Below are 23,550 nucleotides of genomic sequence, written 5' to 3'. Positions count from 1 at the left end.
CTTTCGTGCTGGGCGGCTCTCCTGACAGGGAGCACTCCTTGCGCGTGGGGCTCCCCTACGTGGGGACACTCCTGCGTGGCCCGGCACTCCTTGCACACATCAGCACTGCGCATGGGCCAGCTGCACACGGGTCAAGGAGGCCCAGGGTTTGAACCGCAGATCTCCCATGTGGTAGGTGGACGCCCTAACCACTTGGCCAAGTCCGCTTACCACTATGTAGAAAATGAACCTCAGCTTTGTTCTGTACATGTCATGACTGAGGAGGACAAAGCTGAGGGCAGAGGAAACAATACAAGCAAAAGAGCAAGGTAGGAAAAACACAGAAAATGTTTGCTTTGGTTGAAATGTCAAATACGTGGATGGGAAAAGAAGTCTAATCAGATTACACAGATGTTTAAATGCCAGCTTAAGTAGCATGGACCTAACTGTATAGGCAAAGCAGTCACAAAAAGTTTCTAAAGAAAATAGCTAGACAACAGGCTGAAACAGTCTGGTAAAAGATCTTCCAGGAGAAGGCTACTGCTGCTTATGGCACCATCCCCCACACTAAAGATTTTAGAATTCCCAGGCCTCTGGTCCTGTGGCTACAGACAAAGGGGGCTCCAGGGATTCACTGCCCCAGGAAAGGTGAGATAGAGGGACATAGCCTAAGGCTGATTGAATTTTTGACCCACAAATTTGGTCTGCTGTGTCCTACAAGTCTTGTAGGTCTGCTGGAATGGCACTATTGTTTGCTTTCAGAGCCCACAAGGGGCTACTAACTAGGACTGATTGCTGAGGACTCAGAGGGGAACGGATTTACTTCCTACCTGGGAAAAGGGAGGGGGATGCCACAGAAGGCTGAACTGTCTCTGAAAAAGTCTGAATTACAAGGCTCTTAGCATCTAGGCAGGAGACTCTATCACATTGATCTGCTGTGTTGCAACAAATACACTAGTCAGGCATTGAACTGAGAGCTCCCAAAAAGCACCATCTGCTGGCAGACCAAGGAAGTGCACATGAGAAAATTAAAAATAAGTAAGTAGGAAAGTGGCTGTGGCTCAATCAGATGGGCTCCCATATACCACATGCGAGGCCCTGGGTTCGCATCCCAGGGCGTCCTTGTGAAGGCAGGCTCGCCCACACGCTGCAGAGAGCCGCCGTCCCGGGCACCACGGAGAGCCACCATCCCACAAGGACCGCGGAGTGCCGCCCATCCCACAAGTTCCACAGAGTGCCAACTCAGCAGTGTGATGCAACAACGACAAAAAAAAGGGAAACAAGCAAAAACACGAAAGAGCGTGCAGCGAAGGGACACAGAGAACAGGTAACAAGCAAGCCACGGAGAGGGGGTAATAAAATAAAAATAAATATAGACACAGAAGAACACAAAGCGAAAGGACACAGAAAGCAGATAGCAAGCAAAAAGCTGCAAGATGAGGGGGGTGTGTGAGGATAAAATAAATAAGTAAGTAAAAGAGGCTTTTGCCAGCCTTTATATTGTCCCTCCCCAACGTCCTAGGAAGCAGGTCTGCAACCAATTATTGAGTTCAGAGTTGAGTTTTAAGCAACTAGCAGGGACAATCCTAACAATCCAGGTCAAGCCAAGAATCAAAGAGCAGTGGTAACACAAAGCCTCCTGCCACTAAATCCCTACAAAAGTAAAAGAAATTGAGCATCTGAGTAAACTACATCCTAACCAGATGCCTAGACATCAGCAAAAACCTACGAGCCATACTAAGAAAACGGAAGACATGGCCCAAGAAAAGGAATATACTGAAGTCCCAGAAGGGATACAGGATTTCAGAGGACTAATTACTGAGTGAGCACAAATTTCCAAAGTCAAATTAATGAGTTGAAAGACAATATGACTAAAGAGATAAATGACATGAAGACATTGAGTGAGTGCAAAGAAGAATTTGAAATCTGTTAACAGAAAGGTAACAGAGCTCATGGGAATCAAAGACACAATAGATGAGATCAAAAACACATTAGAGGGAAGCGGACTTGGCCCAGTGGTTAGGGCGTCCGTCCACCACATGGGAGGTCCACGGTTCAAACCCTGGGCCTCCCTGACCCATGTGCAGCTGGCCCATGCACAGTGCTGAGGCACGCAAGGAGTGCCATGCCACGCAGGGGTGTCCCCGCGTAGGGGAGTCCCACGCACAAGGAGTGCACCCCGTAAGGAGAGCTGCCCAGTGTGAAAGAAAGTGCAGCCTGCCTAAGAATAGCGCTGCCCACACAGAGAGCTGACACAAGATGATGCAACAAAAAGAAACACAGATTCCCGTGCCACTGAAAACAACAGAAGCGGACAAAGAAGATGCAGCAAATAGACACAGAGAACAGACAACCGGGGTAGGGAAGGAAAGGGAGAGAAATAAATAAATAAAATATTTTAAAAAAAACACATTAGAGGGAAGTGGACATGGCTCAACTTATAGAGCATCAATCTACCATATGGAGGGTCCAGGGTTCAATTCCCAGGGCCTCCTGATCTGTGTGGTAAGTTGGCCCACGCGCAATGCTGCCGCATGCAAGGAGTGCCCTGCCATGCAGGCAAGGAGTACGCCCTGCAAGGAGAGCCGCTCCGCCTGAAAAAATGTGCAGCCCGCCCACGAGTCCCACTGCACACACAGAGTGCTGACGCAGCAAGGTGACACACAAAAAAAAGAGACGCAGTTTCCCACCGGATAATGCAAGCAGATGTAGAAGGCGCAGAAAGCAGACAATGGGGGGAAGGGAGATAAAATAAATCTTTAAAAAAAAAAACACACACACACACAACAGAGGCATACAACAGCAGATTCGAAATGACAGAAGAATAAGAGATACCGAAGACAGAACGGCTAAAATTGAAGAGAGAAAAGACCAGAGAAAAAATAACATAAAAAATTCAGCAGGAGCTCAGAGAACTGAAGGACAACATTAAATGCAACACCATATGTGTCATGGGAGTTCCAGAAGGAGAAGTGAAAGGAAAAGGGGCAGAAAGAGTATTTGAGGAAATAATAGCTGAACATTTCCCAACACTCACAAAAGAAATGAACTTAATGTCCAAGAAGCACGATGTATCCCCATTACAATAAATTTGAATAGACCTACTCCAAGACACATACTACTCAGAATGTCAAATGTTAAAGAAAGAGAAAATTCTCAAAGCAGTGAGGGAGAAGCAAACCATGACATGTAAGGGACACCCAGTAAGACTTAGCACAGATTTCTCTTCAGAAACCATGGAAGTGAGAAGACAGTAGTATGATACAATTAGGATACTGAAAGAGAAAAACCGCCAGTCAAGAATTCTTTATCCAGCAAAACTGTCCTTCAGTTTTGAAGTTGAGTATGAAGTTGAGTATAAAATATTAACAAAAAGAAACTAAGAGAGTTGGCAAAAGAAATCCACTTTTGCAGGAAATATTAAAGGAAGACTTAGAACCTCAAGGAAAAAAATAGCAGAGAGGCCTGAAAGAGAGTATAGAAGAAAGAAAAGAGAAAAGGATAACCAAAGGAGTAAAAAGACAGACAAAAATATATGATATATGAAAACCAAGGAATAAAATGGTAGAAGTAAATAATGCATTTACAGTAATATCATTGAATGTGAATGGAATAAATTCCCAATCAAAAGATACAGCTGACAAAATGGATAAAAAAAACATGAGATATCCATATGCTGCTTACAAGAAACTCACGTTAGACCCAGAGAAACAAACTGGCTGAAAGAAAAAGGTTGGAAAAAGATACTTGATGCAAATAGTAATCAAAAAGTAGCAGGAGTAGCTATAATAATATCGGACAAAACAGATTTTAAATGCAAAAAAGTTACAAGAGATATAGAAGGCGATTATATATTAATAAAAGGGACAATCCACCAGGAAGAAATAACAGTCATAAATATCTATGCACCTAACCAGGGTGCCACAAAATACATGAGACAAATTCTGGCAAAAGTGAAGGGAGAAATAGACATCTCTACAATGACTGTTGGAGACTTCAACACCTCACTCACATCATTAAAACCAGACAGAAGATCAACAAGGAAACAGAGAAATTGAACAATATGATAAACAAGCTAGACCTAAAAGATATATACAGAATGCTGCATCCAAACTCAGTGGTTATATGTTTTTCTCAAGTGTCCATGGATCTTTCTCCAGGATAGACCACATGTTAAGGTACAATGCAGCGCTCAATAAATATGAGACTGAAATCATACAAAGCACTTTCGCAGATCATAATGTTATGAAGGTGGAAATTAATAACAGATGAAAAAAATAAATTTACAAATGTGTGGAGGCTGAACAACACACTCCTAAATATTCACTGGGTTAAAGAAGAAATTACAAGTGAAATCAGTAAATACATTGAGAGAAATGAAAATGAGAAACAACTTATCAAAACTTACGGAATACAGCGAAGGCCGTCTTGAAAGGAAAATTTATAGCCCTCAATACTATATTAAAAAAGAAGAGTTAAACTCAAAGATTTAACTGAACAACTTGAGAAACTAGAAAAAGAACAAAACCAATCCCAAAGCAAACAGAAGAAATAATAAAGATCAGAGCAGAAACAAATGAAATTGAGAACCAAAAAAACAAGAGAAAAATCAACAAAACCAAAAGCTAGTTCTTTGAGAAGATCAATAAAATTGACAAACCCTTAGCTAGACTAACAAAAAATGAGAGATGAAAATAAATACAATCAGAAATGAAAGGGGGGAAGTTACGACTAACCCCACAGAAATAAGAAGTATCATAAGTAGGGGAAGTGGATGTGGCTCAACGGATAAGAGTCTCCGCCTATCATATAGGAGGTTCAGGGTTCAAACCCAGGACCTATTGGCCCATGTAGTGAGCTGGCCCATGTGGAGTGCTGATGCGCACAAGGAGTGCCATGCCACACAGGGGTGTCCCCCATATAGGGGAGCCCCACATGCAAGGAGTGCAACCCTCAAGGAGAGCCGCCCCATGCTAGTAAAAGCGCAGCCTGCCCAGAAGTGGCGCTGCACACATGGAGAGCTGAGGCAGCAAGATGACACAACAAAAAGAGACACAGGTTCCTGGTGCCACCGAGAATGCAAGCAGGCACAGAAGAACATACAGCGAATGGACACAAGAGAGCAGACAACTGGGGGGGGAACGGTGTGGAGAGAAATACATAAAATGAATCTTTAAAAAAAGAAGGATCCTAAGTAGACATTATGAGAAACTATATGCAACAAACTAGACAACCTAGATGAAATGACACAATTCCCAGAAATGCAAAAACAACCTACACTGATGCCACAAGAAATTCAAGAACTAAACAAACCAATCACATTTTAGGATACTGAATCTGTCATCAAAAATCTCCCAGCAAAAAAAGTCCAGGACCAGATGGCTTCACAGGTGAATTCTACCAAGCATTTCAAAAAGAATTAACACCAATCCTGTTTAAACTCTTCCAAAAAAATTGAAGAGGAGGGAAAATTACCCAACACGTTTTATGAAGCCAATATCATCCTAATACCAAAGCCAGATAAAGATACTACAAGAAAAGAAAATTACAGACCAATCTCTCTAATGACTATAGATGCAAAAATTCTCAATGAAAAACTTGCAAATCAAATCCAACAGCATTATCAAAAGAATTATATATCAAGACCATGCGGGATTTATTCCTGTTATGCAAGGCTGGTTCAATATAAGAAAACCAATCTGGCGGCAGACCTGGCCCAGTGGTTAGGGCGTCCGTCAACCACATGGGAGGTCCACGGTTCAAACCCTGGGCCTCCTTGACCAGCGTGGAGCTGGCCCATGAGCAGTGCTGATGCGCACAAGGAGTGCCGTGCCACGCAGGGGAGTCCCGTGCCACGCAGGGGAGTCCCACGCGCAAGGATTGCGCCCTGTAAGGAGAGACGCCCAGCGCGAAAGAAAGTGCAGCCTGCCCAGGAGTGGTGCCGCACACACGGAGAAGTGACACAAGATGACGCAACAAAAAGAAACACAGATTTCCGTGCCACTGACAACATCAGAAGTGGACAAAGACGACGCAGCAAACAGACACAGAGAACAGACAACTGGGGTGGAGGGGGAAGGGGAGAGAAATAAATAAATAAATAAATAATAAAATCTTTAAGAAAATCAATCAACATTAACAAATTGAAGGAAAAAAACCACATGATCATCTCAATTGACTTAGAAAAGGCATTTGACAAAATCCAGCATCCTGTTTTCATAAAAACACTCCAAAAGAGCAACAGAAGGAAAATGCCTCAATCTGATAAAATGCACATGTGAAAAAACCAGAGTCAACATCGTACTCTATGGGGAAAGGTTGAAAGCTTTCCCTCTAAAGGAAATAAAAAAGAAAGCAGCTGAGTCAAGAATAAAGAATACGGAATTCTTAAAACCACATTTTCCTAGGTACACAAGGAGAAAAGACATGCTAAAGAGGTTTCAATGCAAAAGGAAAAAGGCTAATTCTTTATATTTTTATTTCTGAAGATCTCAGCTGGAAATCTTAGAAAATTCTATTCTAATAATACAAACGGACTGCCCTAAACCTAATCACAACTTATTTTATTTTTTAAAGATGTATTTATTTACTTCTCCCCTCCTCTGCACTGTCTGTTCTCTGTGTCCCTTTGCTGAGTGTTCTTGTGTCTGCTTATATTCTAATTAGGCAGCTCTGGGAAGTGATCCTGGAACCCTCTGGAATGGGAGAGAGGTGATCATTCTTGTTCTCCACCTCAGCTCCCTGTTCTGCTATGTCTTCTTTATTGTCTCTCTCCTGTGTCTCTTGTTGTGTCATCTTGCTGCGTCAGCTCTCTTGTGTTGGCCGGCACTCCTGCATAGGGCGGCACTCCCGCATGGGCTGGCACTCTGTGTGGGCCAGCTCGCCACGCAGGTCAGCATGCCTTCACCAGGAGGCCCTGGGCATTGAACCCTGGACCTCCTATCTGGTAGGTGGGAGCCCAATTACTTGACCCACATCCGTTTCCCTTAATTGCAATTTACTGATATATGGAGTTGGAAATCACTGGCTCTCAAAGGTAATACTTCCACCTTCTTTGGCAAGATACCTGACTGGTTATTAAAGCTGCTTAAGTTAATTCAAGAAATGCAATCTAAATTATGGTGAAGGGAATACACTGCTGAGTCTTTGTCTTGTAATCACCAATACTTGGTACCTGCTATTACTGTCTGCCCCATCCTTATCTTCTCCCCAAACCATATTTTCTTCCAACCTTCTGAATTATCTATCCTTCAACTTCTTACCAAACCAAACTTACTACTATCTTATCTAGATCTATGTCCTATACCTAAAATCTGGTCTATTAGCTAAATCATTCTTAGCAGATCACCACCCTTGGCTCCTTCTTCTTAACTCTCCACCCCAAAAATCCTCCTCCCTAACCTTTACTGACTATTGACAGATAAAACTTGGACAGTAGAAACAAGCACCAAGCACAGTACTAAAGACCATGCCTAAAACACTCAGGACAATCTTTGTACATTAGAATCACCTGGAAAGCTTTTTTTAAAAAATACTGATATTGGGGATCAACCAAGACTAATAAGATTCTCTGGGAGGAAGGGAAGGATAGAATAGCTTGTTTGTTTCCTTGTTTTTTAAGTGCCCTCAGCTGAAAACTATCGACTTCAACAAAAGTCTTTTAGCTAAATCATTCTTAGCAGATCACCACCCTTGGCTCCTTCTTAACTCTCCACCCCAAAAATCCTCCTCCCTAACCTTTACTGACTATTGACAGATAAAACTTGGACAGTAGAAACAAGCACCAAGCACAGTACTAAAGACAATGCCTAAAACACTCAGGACAATCCTTGTACATTAGAATCACCTGGAAAGCTTTTTTTAAAAAATACTGATATTTGGGGATCAACCAAGACTAATAAGATTCTCTGGGAAGAAGGGAAGGATAGAATAGCTTGTTTGTTTCCTTGTTTTTTAAGTGCTCTCAGCTGAAAACTATCGACTTCAACAAAAGTCTTCTGACTAGGATGGGAAATGGGGAGATAAAAAGATGACAAGATAAAGTGACCTGATAACTTCTCAACTTAAAGGAAGAAAGTAGTATATAAGGGGAAGAGGAGAGAAACAAAAAGTAGTAAAGAGTGATTTGAAGACCTGAGTACTAAAATCTAATGAAAAATGATGGCAATAAAGACATGAAACATTCCAAAATAAAGCCATGAAACAATACTCTCTTGCTTTGCTATCAATATTATATATATGTATGTGTTTTAGTCTTTTTACAAATAACCTTAAGGATCAGTTTTTAAGGAAATCTAGACAAGCTCAGAAAAAAAGAGTAGGGGTTGAATGGGACCTCATATATATATATTTTTAATGTAATATTATTACAAAGTCAATAAAAAAAAAAAAAGAAAAAAGAGTAAAAGAGTTTAGGCTCAGATAGGACCCTAAAAATCAGTGGGGAGAAATTAGCCTTCAGTTATTTGATAGGTAGCAAAATTACCATCTTAAAAAACAAAACAGGAGGAAGACATAGTACACATTGTTCCTTTGACTTACCTGAAAGTCAGTAATACGTTCTCTAAAACATAACCCATTTCAGACAACAGAGAAAGTCAGTGGTAATTCTGAAAACAGCTCACAGAAAACTGACCTTGAATGCTATTGGCCTTCACAAGATGTGCACAGTCCATCAGCACTTCCTTTGGAATGTCTTCTATCTTCTCCCCCTGAAAAACAAAAATAAATCAAATGGTTTACTATTTTGTTATTGATCAATACCGGAGCACTCATAAAACATTTGCTGCCTTACAGGCACTATTTTATTAAAATCAGGGCTCTTTCAAATGTATTATCACACACTGAAAATGAAGCAAGTTTACTGTGTCCATTATGGGAATGCTTATTTAAACCAAAAGGCGTAGTACTGTGGAAAATATTTGTAACTTACTAAGGGGGGGAAAAAAGCAGGATATAAAAGAAAAATGCCAAAATATTAACTGTAAATATGTCTAAGTAATTTTTGTTCCCTTTGTTCTTCACTCTTACTTTTAGAAACCTTGTGAGGAAACTGCTAATTTTTGAAGTCTTCTTAGCCGTGGTCCCTGCAACCTTCCTCTAAAATAAACACCTTGTAGTTCTGGGTTTCAAGAATCTGGTGGTTATTGTTCCTCAGCCATAATCAAGAAGAAAGCTCTTTGTGTGTCAGGTTTCAATCCTTCTCCATTAGGATTATGTCTCTCACTTAAATCCCCTGACCTCTCAAAGTTTTTATTTCTGAAGGTCTTCCACAGGAATCTTTGTAGAACTTTCTGGTGGAAAGATAAAGATCCTACCACTTCTCCCAGGGAAAATTCATGATCATTTTTATAAGGTTTAACTGAGCAAAGGTTTCCCTGTACAATGTACAGAAAGAGAAATTCAAGGAAGAAGGTACAGCAAAGGACATTCCAACAGGTTCTTTCTGCAGAAATATACTCTATAAACCAGGTTACCTGAGAATCTTTTTTTTTTAAGCTTTTCCATACTTCCTAATTTTAAAAAATTGAACATGATTTAATATTATAAGAAAAAGAAATCATAAATATATATTTTTCATTTGTTTGTTTTTAGGAGGTAATGGGGATCAAACCTGGTACCTTGTATATGGAAAGGAGGTGCTCAATCACTTGAGTTACCTCCGCTCCCCATTTATTTTTAAAAAGAAAAAGGTTTTCAGCAACAATGATTAAAACAGTTCCAATCAAGTATTTCAATATGATAAAGATTAGAACAAGTCTGAACATGGAAATAATATTGATTCTTTTTCTATACACATGCTATCGAAAGTCAGAGCTGTAGAAGCTGAGTCATTCCAAAAGTACAAAAATATTTCAGAGGCAAGAACAAATGGAAATCAATTCAATATTGGCTTCTACTAGGCATGTAATTACACAAACTCTATCTGGAATGCAATGTTCCACCTAACTATATATTTGAAACAAATTAAGTTTATTCCATTTTATTTCTATTTTTTTCTTTACTTGAAATGCATTAAATGGGATTCTCTCAAAGTAAGTTTTGACCAAAAAAAAATAATAATAATGAGTTTGTCACTACTTTAAAAACACATCTGGGAAGTGGATTTGGCTCAACATATAGGGCATCTGTCTATCACATGGGAGGAACAAGGTTCAAATCCAGGGCCTCCTCACCTGTGTGATGAGCTGGCCAACGCGCAGAGCTGATGCACGCAAGGAGTGCCACGCCACGCAGGGGTGTCCCCCATGTAGGGGGACCCCACACGCAAGGAGTGTGTCCCAAAAGGAGAGCCACCCAGTGCGAAAAAAAGTGCAGCCTGCCCAGGAATGGCACTGCACACACAGAGAGCTGACGAAGCAAGATGAAGCAACAAAAAGAGACACCGATTCCGGGTGCTGCTGACAAGAATACAGGCGGACACAGAAGAACATGCAGCGACTGGTCACAGAAAACAGACAACTGGGGGGGGGGGGGTGAGAGGAAGGGGAGAGAAATAAATAAAAAATAAATCTTAAAAAAAAAAACAAAAAAACACCCACATCTGATCCTGTACATTTCCCTGACTACAACTTAAAAAGAGTTCTGAACGTAACACCTTGATAACACATTGTGAGTATCATCTTTACACTGGACTATAATATAGTGATGCCTTCAGGAGTTTCTAAGAGTTTCTAAAATATGTAGAAGCTGGATGACCCTATATTAATCAAAAAGAATAATTAAAAAATAAACCAAACAGCTACCACTTTGGGAATACTCACTATGTACCAGGTACTAAGTAAAAAGCCATATGAAATGGCTCGGTTTATTAATGAAAAAAAACTGAAGCCTAGAAGCTTAGCAAGGTTAAGTAACTAGGCCAAGGTCCCCCAAATCCAGTAAATGACAGAGAGCTGAAAAATGAACTCAGGTCTAAAGCCATGGTCTAAAAATTGGTCCCAGACTATGGTGCTTCTGTAGTTCTTGTGGAAACATTTAGTTTCTTGGTACCTAATGTCAGGCTATGTTCTGATAGTCCTTCTTACTACCACTGACTGTCACTATACCTGATGCATTCAATTCTTGTTTTGCTACTTCTAATATAATATGAGCAGACAGAAAACAAAACAAAAACATCCAGTTTAGCACTGCATAAACTCAGAGTGAGTGAGCTCAGAATGGAGTAATCTAAGGCCAGAATTTACACTATGGATTATGTGCCATCTATGTTAAAGGGACAAGAAACCTCTAGATAAGTGAGATTTTTCTATGAGTTTTTAAAATGAAAGATACCTAAGCAAGAACAATGCTGAATATTCATCATCATCAAGGTTCGGGTTATATTCAAGTGAATTCAACAAAAAACGACTAAGCTTACATAGTGCTTAGCACATGCCAGGCATTATTGTTAAGTGCTAAATGTACACTAACTCATTTAATCCCAATAAAATAGGAGTTCTTTATCCACTTTTATAGATAAGGTAATAGGCCCAGAAGTTATGCAACTTACTGAAAGTCACAGAACTAGTAAGCAGCAGAGCCAGAATCCAGCAGTCTGGCTCTGGAGACTGTGTTCTTAACTACTTAATCTTACTGCATGTCCAATATTAACTTGGTGCCTACTAAGTTTCAAGCACTATCACAGTTACAGCAAGAGATTAACCATGCACAAGCTCCTCAAGGAGCCCACATTTTCAAATTGAGGACATTAGCTGCTTTCAGAAGAAAATGATATCAAATTTCTATACATGAATACTTCGTAATAATACTAAGAGACTCAAAAGAACTACCATCATTATTTCCATTATTAATACAGAAGAACTCAAGGGAAAAATAATAAGGAAACTTGGTAACAGCATACTCTATTTTCTCTGAATTTAAAATAGTTCCAAACTAGCAAAAGTTTGCCTAGGAGAATTCAGAATTTTGTTCCAGCACAGAGTTCATAATCTTCCTCTTTTCCTTCATAGAGGCCTCAAAAGCATATATAAGAAAATATAGGGCACAATGTTTAATCTTGCTAGTAAATTAAGAAGTGAAAATTATAACCATAATGAAATAGCATTTTATATTTATTAAAATGGTCGAAACGTAGCCTAGCTAGCTCAGTCAGTAGAGCATGAGACTCCTAAAATGGTCAAAAGGTGGTGTTTGTTTTTTTTAAGTTATAAAACTAAAAAAGGTTTCTGGAAAACCTATATATAGAAAATAACATTGTAAACTAGCATAACAGTCTCAGAAGTCAATCTGGCAAAAAAAAAATTACCAAAATGTTTGTATCTTTTGACTTAGTAATTCTATTCCTGAGATTTACAGTAAGAAAATAATTCAGAAGAAGAAAAAGCAGCAGCAGAAGCAGAAGGAGAAGAGCAAGTAGTTCATAAAGATACTTCTTGTTAGAGATTCATAATGACAATCTATATTCTGACAAGAGAGCTTTCATATTAACTGTGGTATACTATCAACTTGAAGCAGCCAATCAAAATATAAATATGAAAATGGCATAGTAACATGAAAAAGTTTATAAACAGTCACTGTTAAAAAGTAATATAACCAACCAGGGGATCTTAGGAAAGAATGCAGACTGAAACAAAAGAATTTAACTGTATTACAAGTATATGACATAATCTCACTGAAGGGAGTGGGGTGGGGGAAAGCTTACAAGTAACTTTTGAAAATGGTATTTAAACTGGAAACAATAAGGCAAAAAAAAAAACAAACCCAAAAAATAACTGCACATAAACACTGCAGTTGATAAAGCTGTTTCTTATGGGGAGGCAGGTAAGCAATTCTGGAACTATTACATGTATAATAGAGTCAAATATAATAACTAAGTAAATAGAAGGTAGAAGGTTTTTTACTTAGAGAAGGAAGTTACAGATAAGCATGGGAGAAAGGCTGGAATGAACCATGTGATACTAGTTTAGAGGTAGAGACATCAGAGATAGAGATGGACGCAGAAACAATAATGTAAGACATGTAAATATACATGGCTTAGTATACATTAGCTCTATTTGCTGCAATGAACTCCAGTAGCAAGGAGCACATCCAGCACCAAGATCTTAGTTTCTAAACACCATTCACCAACAGAAATGGCTGATCCTAGGGCTTGGGCAGGGAAGAGTATCTTACAGTGCCAGAAAGTAAGGACATACTCATAACACAAAAGGATGGGGCAAGTCAAAGGAACGTGAGAGCCAAGGTCAAAGAGCTCCTAATAGTGAAAGCTGAAACAGCATGAGAAACAAAATAGTGTACTGGATTATAATCCAAAGTATAAAATAAATATATTTTAATCCATACCGATACAAATAAATGACCACATATTGATACTGGGTCTTACTGGGTTATCTGGAATCAAAGTCAAAAACATGAATAAATAAATGGGAGAGATTTTCCTTAAAGAATTCCAAGTATATATGTAGATACATGCCCCTCCAAGAAGTGGAGTTTAATTCCACCCTCATCCCCTTAAGTACAGGCTGAACTTAGTGACTTGCTTCCAAATAGCAGATTATGAAAAGGGAGGGAAAGAGCAACCTTAAAGTGGAAAAACCTGGCAAACATTACTTTGGCCAGGTGATTAGGCTTAACATCACCAGTTATGACGCATATACCCTCTGAGATGATGTTATGAAAGGGTACTTCGCTTCTGGTATTTCTGAAAAACAAACAAACAACAACCATAACCCCAGTCTAATCATGAGTAAAACAGCAGACAAATCCAAAATAAGTGACATTCTACAAAATACCTGGTGAGTACATGTCGAAACTGTGTCATGAAAAACAAGGAAATGCTGAGAAGCTGTCACAGACTAGAGGAGACTAAAGAGACAGAGTAACTAAATGTAAAGTGGTGCTATGGATAGGACCCATGAACAGAAAGAGGATACAAATGGAAAAATGGGTGAAATCTAAATAAAATCTGGAGTTTGGTTCATAGTAACATATTAATGTTGGTTCCTTAGTTATGACCAATGTACCACAGTAACGTAAGACGTTAACAATAGAGGAAACTGGGTTAAGGAATATGGGGACTCTCTGTACAATCTTTGTAACTTCTCTGTAAATCTAAAATAATTCCAAAATTAGAGTTTATATATATATATGCAATACACATAACAACTACTTATATCCTATGAATCAACTAGAAAATATATACATATGAATAAACAAAGATTGGGATTATACTGGTATTATACTACTACAGAACATTAAAGTTTTTTTCCCCTTTATTATTATAGTGTTATTTTAAAAATTTAAGTTTTTGGGGAGCAGATGTGGCCCAAGCAGTTGAGTGTCTGCTTCCCACATGGGAGATCCCAGGTTCGGTTCCTGATGCCTCCTGAAAGAAAAACAAAAACAAGCAAAAACAAATGAAAAAACCAACTCAGGGAAGCCGATGTGGCTCAGTGGTAGAGTGCTGGCTTTCCACATATGAAGTCCTGTGTTCAATCCGAAGCCCCAGGTCCCTCCCCCCCCCACCAATAATAATAATTTTAAACCTCCCCCCAAAAAAACTCTGACAACTGGGAACATCTGCTCTCAATGAGGCAGGAGAATCCACATGAGTGAGCATGAGAATAAAGAACTAAAACATGACTTCCAATGGAGAAGACAGGAAGTTCAGTAATGACAACAAAAATGAAAGGCAGAAGCAGAGGTGACAAACAACATACTTAGACCAACAGAATAGAGTAGTGCTTCTAAGTTGGGAAATGTGTTTCATGTGCTCTTCCAAGTATTAGAAATCACCCAGAATTCCCTTTGGTCATTTTCTGAGTCATGTGGAAAACAACTCTCTTTACTTAACTCTAAGTTTCAGACTTTACACATATTTACTAAAAACAATTTTATTACAGAAAAAGGATAAAGAAAATGATATGATGCTCATCACTAAAGAAACAGTCATGAATTCAAGCTTAAATCCAGTTACCTTATGTAATCGAAGGTATACATGAGCCGAAGAGAGTTTGTCCACATGAAACCTACAAAGAATGAAAACCACTTTTAGCAAGACACACAGGGACAACCATCTCTTAGGCCACCTGCATTTAAAGGAATCCAATTTAAAAACTCTTCATTCAGTGCGTACCACGCACTAAGCACTATGCAGAGTATAAAAGTCTCTGCCTTCAAAAGGCTCACTAACAATATGGAGAGGTAAGAAAAAACTTAAAGTTAGGAAGCTGGTTGTGATTAAGTGCTAAGATGAGAAGTAGAAACAAATATGAAATGCCCTGAGAAGGGTGCTTTTTTCAAATGACAAAGAACTATCAGTGACCAAAGACTTCGTGGAAGAATTGAGATTTGGTTGACTTCTAACAAAAGCATGGAGAAAAAAGGGAAAGGATGAAAGGAGTCAGAGACTCCAATGTTGCAAGCCTGGGAAAGCACTCCCAGAACCACTGACTTCAAAGTTCAAGAGAGTACTTAATGGAGAAATATCAAGATAAGGGGTTCTTTTTGGAATATCCTGAGTTTCAAGTGATAGCAAAATAATCCAAAAAGAATGTCAAGTGAAGAATTAAGAGTAAGATCATGACTAAAGACACTCAGCAAGAAATATAAAACAGGTCAGATCAACAATTCATCCAGCCCTTTGACAATGACATTGATATAGGTTTCCTGGGAGAGCATCATAGTTGTCTTTTATGACATGGCTTTAAAAACATTAAGAAAGCCCCCACTCCTGAATATCCTAAGTTTACTTTACATTGAGGCTTTATGATCCACCAATTTAAATGGATGTTTCTGAATTTACTTCCTTTTTCATCCAACAATTTGGGGTATAAAAATTTTCATTTTTATAGTTCAATGAATGAAGATGACTTTCTCTCTTTCTAATACTCAAAGATGCCCCCAGAGTCCTTGCATTAAGCAACAGGCAAGGGACTGCATGGTCATCACTTTGTGATTCACTTGACTTGAGACATATCTCTTTAGTCTTTATCTTCATAGCCTGAAGAATTTTCTGTAAACCTAAGGAGGCACTATATATTTCTTTACATATTTTTTCTTAGCAGTAATGCATTTTCAGAAGTAAAAGACACATACACACAGTACAAGTTGTAGACAGTGTGATTCTATATAAAATTTAACATTATTCTATTTTTAACACCCTCTTTAAAGAGGTTAAGCATCTTGCTATTTAGTTTGGCTATAGCAAAATAGTAGACATTTTTTGGCAAAATAGTCTACATGACTCTAGGATTCTATTCTGAATCATTATCTATAGCCAGAAACAGAACCCCAGTTTGACTTTCTTCTCCAAGTGGTTCATTCACTCATTTCCATTTCCGTGTGAGAGATTTTTGCTGATTATCACCTTCAGCTTTGCATTTTCCACCCAGAAAATTTCAGACATTTTTGGCAAATTTAGAAATCATCTATCTCATTACTCTCTTTCAGGAGCATAAGAAAAGTACTGAAACACCCCACTACTAACCAAGCTCAACTGAGAACTAACTTCTCCCATCTGAACTTCTGATTGACTTGCTTTAAGCCAGTTTTCTACTTACAACTCTTCCATACATACCCAAAATGCCTGGACTGTATTCTGATTTTCCTTATAAGTCTCTGATATGAAATTTCGTCAAAAGAAATACCCAAATAATTCAATATATACTTAATGAATACATCAGTACTCAAAGTACCAAAACAGAGGGGGGTGGGGAGTGGATTATATGGGAACCTCTTATGTTTTTTTAATGTGATGTTCTTTGTGATCTATTAACTTTAATAATAATTTTAAAATGGACCAAAACACACACAAGAGTATCATTATCAACATATGCCAGCTTCAGGCTAATAGGTACTTCTCTACAAAGGTTAGTGGAAATGGATGGAATGGGGCATTAGAGGAAACAGAAAAGAAAGAAAGAAAAAAGAAAGATCCAGTTCTGTAAACTATCTTGGGCAAGTTCCTTAAAAAACAACTTCCCAAAGTGCTTACTGAAAGGTTAAATTATGATCAGTAGTCTTCTTGTTCTCCCTTGTGCTCATCCTTTGTCATCTTCCTCTTCCTCCTTCATCACAATTACCTTTTACTGAATGTAAAAACTAGCAACTCAATAAATGAGCATCAATAATGTGAAATTCAGAGGTGGGGCCGAAGAAGCTGGGTCATTTAACTCCTTAAAGTGGGGCCTGTGGAAATATTACTCAAGGAGTTTTGAGGCAGTAAATGAACGTTATTTCTATTTTCTTTCATTTAAAGGTAAATTTATTACCATTCACTTTTTTTTTAATTAAAAAAAAAATTCCCCTCCCCACTTGCAGCTTGCTTGCTGTCTGCTCTCTGTGTTCATCTGCTGCCGGCTCTTCTGTGCTCTTGCTTGTCTCCCTTCTTTGGTTGCGTCACCTTTTTTTTTTTTTTTTGCCAAGTCAGCTCTCCAGGGCATCTGCAGGCTAGGTGGCGCTCTGCAACGTGCGGGCAAGCCTGACTTCACAAGGAGGCCCTGGCACACAGAGGGCTTCCCTTTTATGGTAGACAGGAACTCATCTGATTGAGCCACAGCCGCTTCCCACCATTCTCACTTAATCCTAGGAAATTCTCTAGCTTAAAATAATTTTTAAGCTCAGAATGTTTTCTGGGATAAATTCTGAATTTACATGAGTTACCTCTGGAATTTTACTGAGCTGAAGTTCCAAAGTTTGCATCAGCTAACCGGATTAAAAATCTGCCCTGGAATATAGATAAACTCCTGAATCATTTTTAACATGCCCATGAATATTCCCAAGATTGACAGTATATGGGACTATTCATAACTACTGTGGCTCTTCTGGCTCACGAGACCTAGAATAATGTTTAAAAGTACAACCCAATCACTGTCAGCAATATTCATGAATCTCAACACTACTGAAGTGTCAAAACTGGTGTCTACAGATACCCATTTGGTAAATACCATCCCAAGAGATAGGTGACCTTAATGAAATGAAACCCGCAAGTCAAAATACATTGTGCATGGTTTATAAATTGGAAATTTCTCAATTTATTTAATGTCTGGTAAAAGACTGTGGTAAACTGACTTTCATGGTATATCTGAATGTTACTTTTATTATGCAGGTATTTAAACCTCAATTTTTTTATTTTTTATTTTTTAATTAAAGTTAATAGATCACAAGGAATGTTACATTAAAAAACACAGAAAAACATAAGAGGTTCCCATATAACCCACTCCCCGCCCCCACCCCATCATTTTTGTAAGTTGTATTTTTTTTAAGATAAATACATCACAAAAAAAATGTTACACTAAAAAATGTAAGAGGTTCCTGTATACCTCCCCAGCCCCCACCCCACTCCTCCTACCCCAACAACCTCCCTCAGCATTGTGGCACATTCATTGCACTCGGTGAACACATTTTGGAGCACTGTTGCTCTACACAGCTAATAGTTTACCCTGTAATTCACACTCTCCCCATAAATCTCAATTTTATGTTGAAAACTTATAACAGGTTAACCATAAAACAGAGGCAGTCATTCTTAACTCCCTTGAGAGAATCTAGAGTTTTGGGTTTTTAAGACAATTAAAAATAATCCAACTGGGGATGACAGATGCTCAAAATGAAGAAAACCAGAATGCATACTGGGAAGGAAATGTCTAGTGAGGATAATTTCAGATAGGCAGAGACCTAATAAATTAGTAAGGCAAAAAATGGAACACCTACCAGGTCCTATGCTAGGTAATGGGAATACAGTAGTCAACAAAACAGGTGGATGATTGTCCTCATGCAGCTTATAGTCTAGGGCCCCAGGCATCATGCAGTCTAGAAGAGCTCAACATCACAAACTGCCACTTGAGGGAAGGGGGCACCAAGCAGTGCCATATTTGAGTTCAGAAGATAGGCCCCTGTGCTGGGATGAGAGAGTGGAGGGTAGGGGAAGGACAGAAAATGCCTTTAAAATTTCTCATGTTTCCAGTCCTCAAGGTTACTGGGGTGTAGAGTTTAGAGAGGGAAGATGGATAGGAGAGCATTTCCACTGGCGTAAATGAACTAGCCATTTTGTAATGGGGTAGGCTGGAATAAGACTAGAGACACCCTTCAGAGAATCCCAGCAGAGGCCTGGCAGTTCTGAGCATAGCCACATAGTAGGAGCTTCAGTTATTCTCTGTGTAATGTTTCCCTTGTTAAATGTTCAATACTATATATCCTATCGAAAATTCAATAAACTCTTCTAAAAAGTAGCCTAAACTCTATCACCCGCACTTAAAGAGGTCCAGAGAGAACAGCAGCAACAGCCTGAGGGAAGAAAGAGATGATCTGCAGCCAAGAGTAGCAGCCTGGAGGAAGACAGAAGCAATGATTTAGAACTACAGCTGCTTGGGGGGCCAGTAGCAACCAGACAGATCTGTTTAGTTTTTCTTAGCCTTAATTTCCTTGTCTAAAAAATGGGCGTATCAGTACCTTTCACAGGGTTATTATAAAGATTAAATGTATTAATACAGGTAAACACCTAACAGTATCCTAACAGCATTTGGCATATGGTTAAGTGCTCAATAACTATCATATTAAAACAAATAAGATCTGTGTGCTTATTGTCAGGGATAGCATTTGATAGAGGGTATTTTGAGTTGGGAAGATGATATCCTCCTCTTTGGAAGGATTAAGCTTCAGGAGAGTCCCTAGAGTCAGAGCGGGTGACAGAAACTGAAGATAGAAAAAAAGACAGCAAACTGAATCTGAGAGTGTTACAGGGAAGAAAAAGAAAACACTAAGAGTCCATGCACACCTAAGAGGTCCTGGAACTGAGTGGTAGAAAAAGTCCACACAATATTCTAAAAGTTAGAAAAAGAAAACTCAGTTAAAATGAAGGGTTTTTTGTTTCGTTGTTGTTGTTTGCACTAGGTTTTATGAGCAACAAAACAAATTTAATATATTTTTATTTTTCTGTAAATTATTTTTAAAAGGGAAGGGGATTGGAAACTGGATCAAGACAGGGCTAAATTCATTAGGGAGTTTAGAAGACAAAGAAAGGAAACCAGTATATGTTTCCCTTAAGGCCAGATCCAATCAAAAGCTGCATCTATTCCATCTACATGGATGCTGCATCTATTTTCTTCACTGCTTCTTGTGAAGCACTCATCCATTCACTCAAGAAGAGTACTGACTAGTAAGTACAGTGAGTGGTCTCAATAACTTACAAGGAGACAAAAAGGAGGTACAGGAAAGTCCATGTTCCACAGGCCTTTTCTCTCAGGCCTGAGGCTGAACCCTAAGACATCATTCCTGATTTACATGGTAATTATAAATGAAGGGAGCTAGCAGTTAGCTGTTTACCAACGAATGCCCATAACCAAAAGTACAAAGCATAAGTTCTAGTCTTGATCACAGAAGTCAGGTGGCTGGCTAAGTCCCCAACTCTTAGAAAGAAAGTGATGATCCATAGAAAGCAGAACCCCAATCACTACTTACCAAATATCTTCAGGCCAGCCATACTTTATTAGATCTTCATCTACAGTGAAGAGAACAAAGAAAAGGTTAAGTAAAAAATGTTAAGTGAAGTTATGCTGCAGATTTTAATAGGTTGTAAAAGAGGAATAAACTCCTTTCAGAACTTGTTTCCTCTCTTAATAAAGACTGATTCAGAGACTTTGATGCTTAAAAACAGAAAAATAAAATACTTTTTACGAGGGGACAATATTCCATAATAATAGTTCCAATCTAATGCTCAAATATATTTCCATTTGAAAATAATTAACGCTGACAAAAAAAGCCTTTGAAAAGTCAGATGATATCTCAGAAAAATAGAATCACTATAGTAATACTTATGTTAAATGGTTTTCCTAAAACTTCAAAACCATGGATTACATTTTACTTAAAAGAAACCCAAAAACTCTCAAGTATCAACTTATAGAAAATTAGGGAACTAAACAAATACCACAAGTATGCAAAAGAAAATAAAAATCACCTAAACTTCTATTGCATAAGGTAATAAAATACCAGAACAGCTAAAAGAGTTAAAAGTAGTTGTCTCTGGGGGCAGTAAAATGTGGATATTGGGAAGGATGGGCGGTGGGGACTGATGTTTTTTATTTTAAGTCTTCTATTAACTATTTGGCTTTTTAAACTATGTACTTGTTAGATAAAATTGAAATAAATTTTTAAAACATTTTGGAAAAAATGACTACCTAATTCCATCACTGGGATAAACTTTATTGTTAACACTTGGATTATTTTTCATTATAAATGCTTTAAAATTTTTAAAAAATAAGTGTCCATATTTCTGACAATTTCCTTAATGTATATTTCTAAAAGCTGACATATTAATTCAAAGTGTATGCATATTTTTCATGCTAATAATCACTACCACTTCAAAAAGGTTACATCAATACCCATTTTAATAGCCATATTAATAACTGTATGAAATATTATTTGAAGTATTATTTAAATATTAATTTTAAAATATTAAGGCAGTGGAGTAGGTGGAGCTCAGTAGTTGAGCATGTGCTTCACATATACGAGATCCTGGGTTCAATCCTCAGTACCTCCTAAAATATATATATAATTACATATTTTAAGGTAACCAAAAAGATGATTCATATATAATGATTTAAAATGTACTCAAGAAAGCATTATCTACCTACCTTGAATATGGTGTTTACTGTGTAGTAAAACAAAATAATGATAATCTTACATAAGGGCACTCTTAGCAACTGTAGACACCATGAGTTTTCTGAAAGACTTTCTTCTAACTAAAGTGGAAGTTGAGCAAATAGCTAACAGAGAGTCCAAAAAAAGTAAAGGGAAATATAAAAACCTCTCTCACTGATACAAAATAATTAGAATCAGTAAATTCAAAGTCAGAAACTAGAATATAGGTTACCAGGGGCCAGGGTGGAGAGGTAGAAAAAGGAGAATTAATGTTTAAATCACTGTTTCTATCTGGGGTGATAGAAAAGTCTTGGCAATGGATGGTGGTGATGGTAACACAACATTGTGAATATAATTACCACTGAATTATGTATTTGAATGTGGTTGAAAATTTTATGTTGTATATATGTTAGAATAAAAATTTCAGAAAAAACAACATAGGACTGTACAACACAGCCAGGAAATCCTAATGTAAACCATGGACTCTAGCTAATAGCACAATCTAAACAATATTCTTTCACCAATTGTAACAAAAGTATCACATTAATGCAAGGTGTTACTAATAGGGTAGTATATGGGAACTCTATTTTCTGCATGACTTTTCTGTAAACTTACAATTTCTAGAAAGAAAGGAAGGAAGGAAAGAGAGAGAGAGGAGAAAGAGAAAACTTTTACTCAGGTAATGCTTGGCTCCCTGATGACACCTGCTGGTTAACAAAAAGAACAGACCTAAAAGCATCTTAGTGACAGTAATTCATTAAATTTAAAAATATATTATCTTCTATCCAGTCCTTATTTCTAATAAAGTGTGCTAGGAGTACTACAGAATAGCTTTAAAACATACAGTGCTCTTTCTTACAAGGGAGATTAGGAAAAGCTGATGTCTCCAAATTTTACCAAGGGTTTCTGAGGGGAAAAGAAGAGTCAATCCGTATCATTTCTAGAGATATATATTTAATGGCAGTGAAACTCCACTCCAGAAAACTCTAGATATAATCTAAATTTACATCTACAAACATAAATTATCTAGATTTTATCTGCATCTATAAATTCCTACAACACTTACAGGATTTCACAAACTAGTCCATCCTAGCCCACTCCACCATGAAGCCTTCTCAGATCTCCCTAATCACAGTTACTCCCTCTGCCCACTGATTTTCTATAGCATTTGCTATTAATATTATTACTTCACTTTGCCATACTCATTTTTGTGCATGCCTCCCAATATATACTGTGAAAGAAAAGACTAAATTTTCTTTGGATACCTCACAGAAGCTGGCCTATGGCCTTACACACAGATAGGCCACCAGGAAAGAGTAAACTAAAACAGAAGGAAGGTGGGGGGAGAAAAAAAGACATGGTAGGAATGTCACTGGCACAATTCTTAGTTCAGTACCACTGCCAGTGCATATGTGTGAATTAGAATTAAGGCAGCCCTTCTTCAAGACACTTAACTGACAAATGACAATTATTGTTAAGAAACATATAAAGCCACACCCTCAGAGTTAAACAGTGAAAAACCTGCATAACCATAATGTCTCTGCTGTAGGCGTTTTTCACTAATCTAAGACTTGGATTCCCAACTTTGATGTGAGAGAAAGAAAATGAGGTCTGGTCAGAAGATTTGGATTCATATCTACAGTAGGTAATTATGACTACTGTTACTGCCTGTTCAAAGATAGCTTCCCCCTGTTACAGCAGAAGGATGCTATAATAATAATAATCACTAATGACAATTTATGAATCACTAGGAGAAATATGAAAGTGTTAATGTACTGCAGACTGCTTCACTATTATCACCTCCAGAGTTGATGACATAAAAATTTATTACAAGGAAAAACTGTTTAAAAATAAGAGTTGTGGGAGTGGATGTGGCCCTAGTAGTTGAGCACCTACCTCCCATCCATACAGGAGGTCCTGGGTTCAGTTCCCAGGCCTCCTAAAAACAAAAAGACAACAAGCAAACAAACAAAAAACTCAACTCAGGGGAGCCGA

At 38.1% G+C, this 23,550-nt stretch overlaps 1 protein-coding gene across 5 annotated transcripts in view; it reads right to left on the bottom strand.

Annotated features, from left to right (window-relative positions):
* The window catches only part of CCDC25 (coiled-coil domain containing 25), a 58,600-nt gene that overhangs the window by 23,985 nt on the left and 11,065 nt on the right, over window positions 1-23,550 (bottom strand). For 4 of the 5 annotated variants that reach the window (XM_071211927.1, XM_058287805.2, XM_058287807.2 and 1 more), the window contains 3 exons: window positions 20,377-20,416; window positions 14,897-14,948; window positions 8,615-8,690 (listed from right to left, as the gene is read on the bottom strand). In XM_071211927.1, the coding sequence (XP_071068028.1) occupies window positions 8,615-8,690; window positions 14,897-14,948; window positions 20,377-20,416 (168 nt within the window). Of the gene's footprint in view, window positions 1-8,614; window positions 8,691-13,530; window positions 13,622-13,712; window positions 14,306-14,896; window positions 14,949-20,376; window positions 20,417-23,550 lie in introns of all 5 variants that reach the window. The other variant, XM_071211929.1, reaches the window with a different exon arrangement.

Source organism: Dasypus novemcinctus, chromosome 25, assembly GCF_030445035.2.
Source record: "Dasypus novemcinctus isolate mDasNov1 chromosome 25, mDasNov1.1.hap2, whole genome shotgun sequence".
Lineage (NCBI taxonomy): Eukaryota > Metazoa > Chordata > Mammalia > Cingulata > Dasypodidae > Dasypus > Dasypus novemcinctus.
Note: the sequence above shows the minus strand (reverse complement) of the source record. Positions and strands in the feature narration are given on the sequence as shown.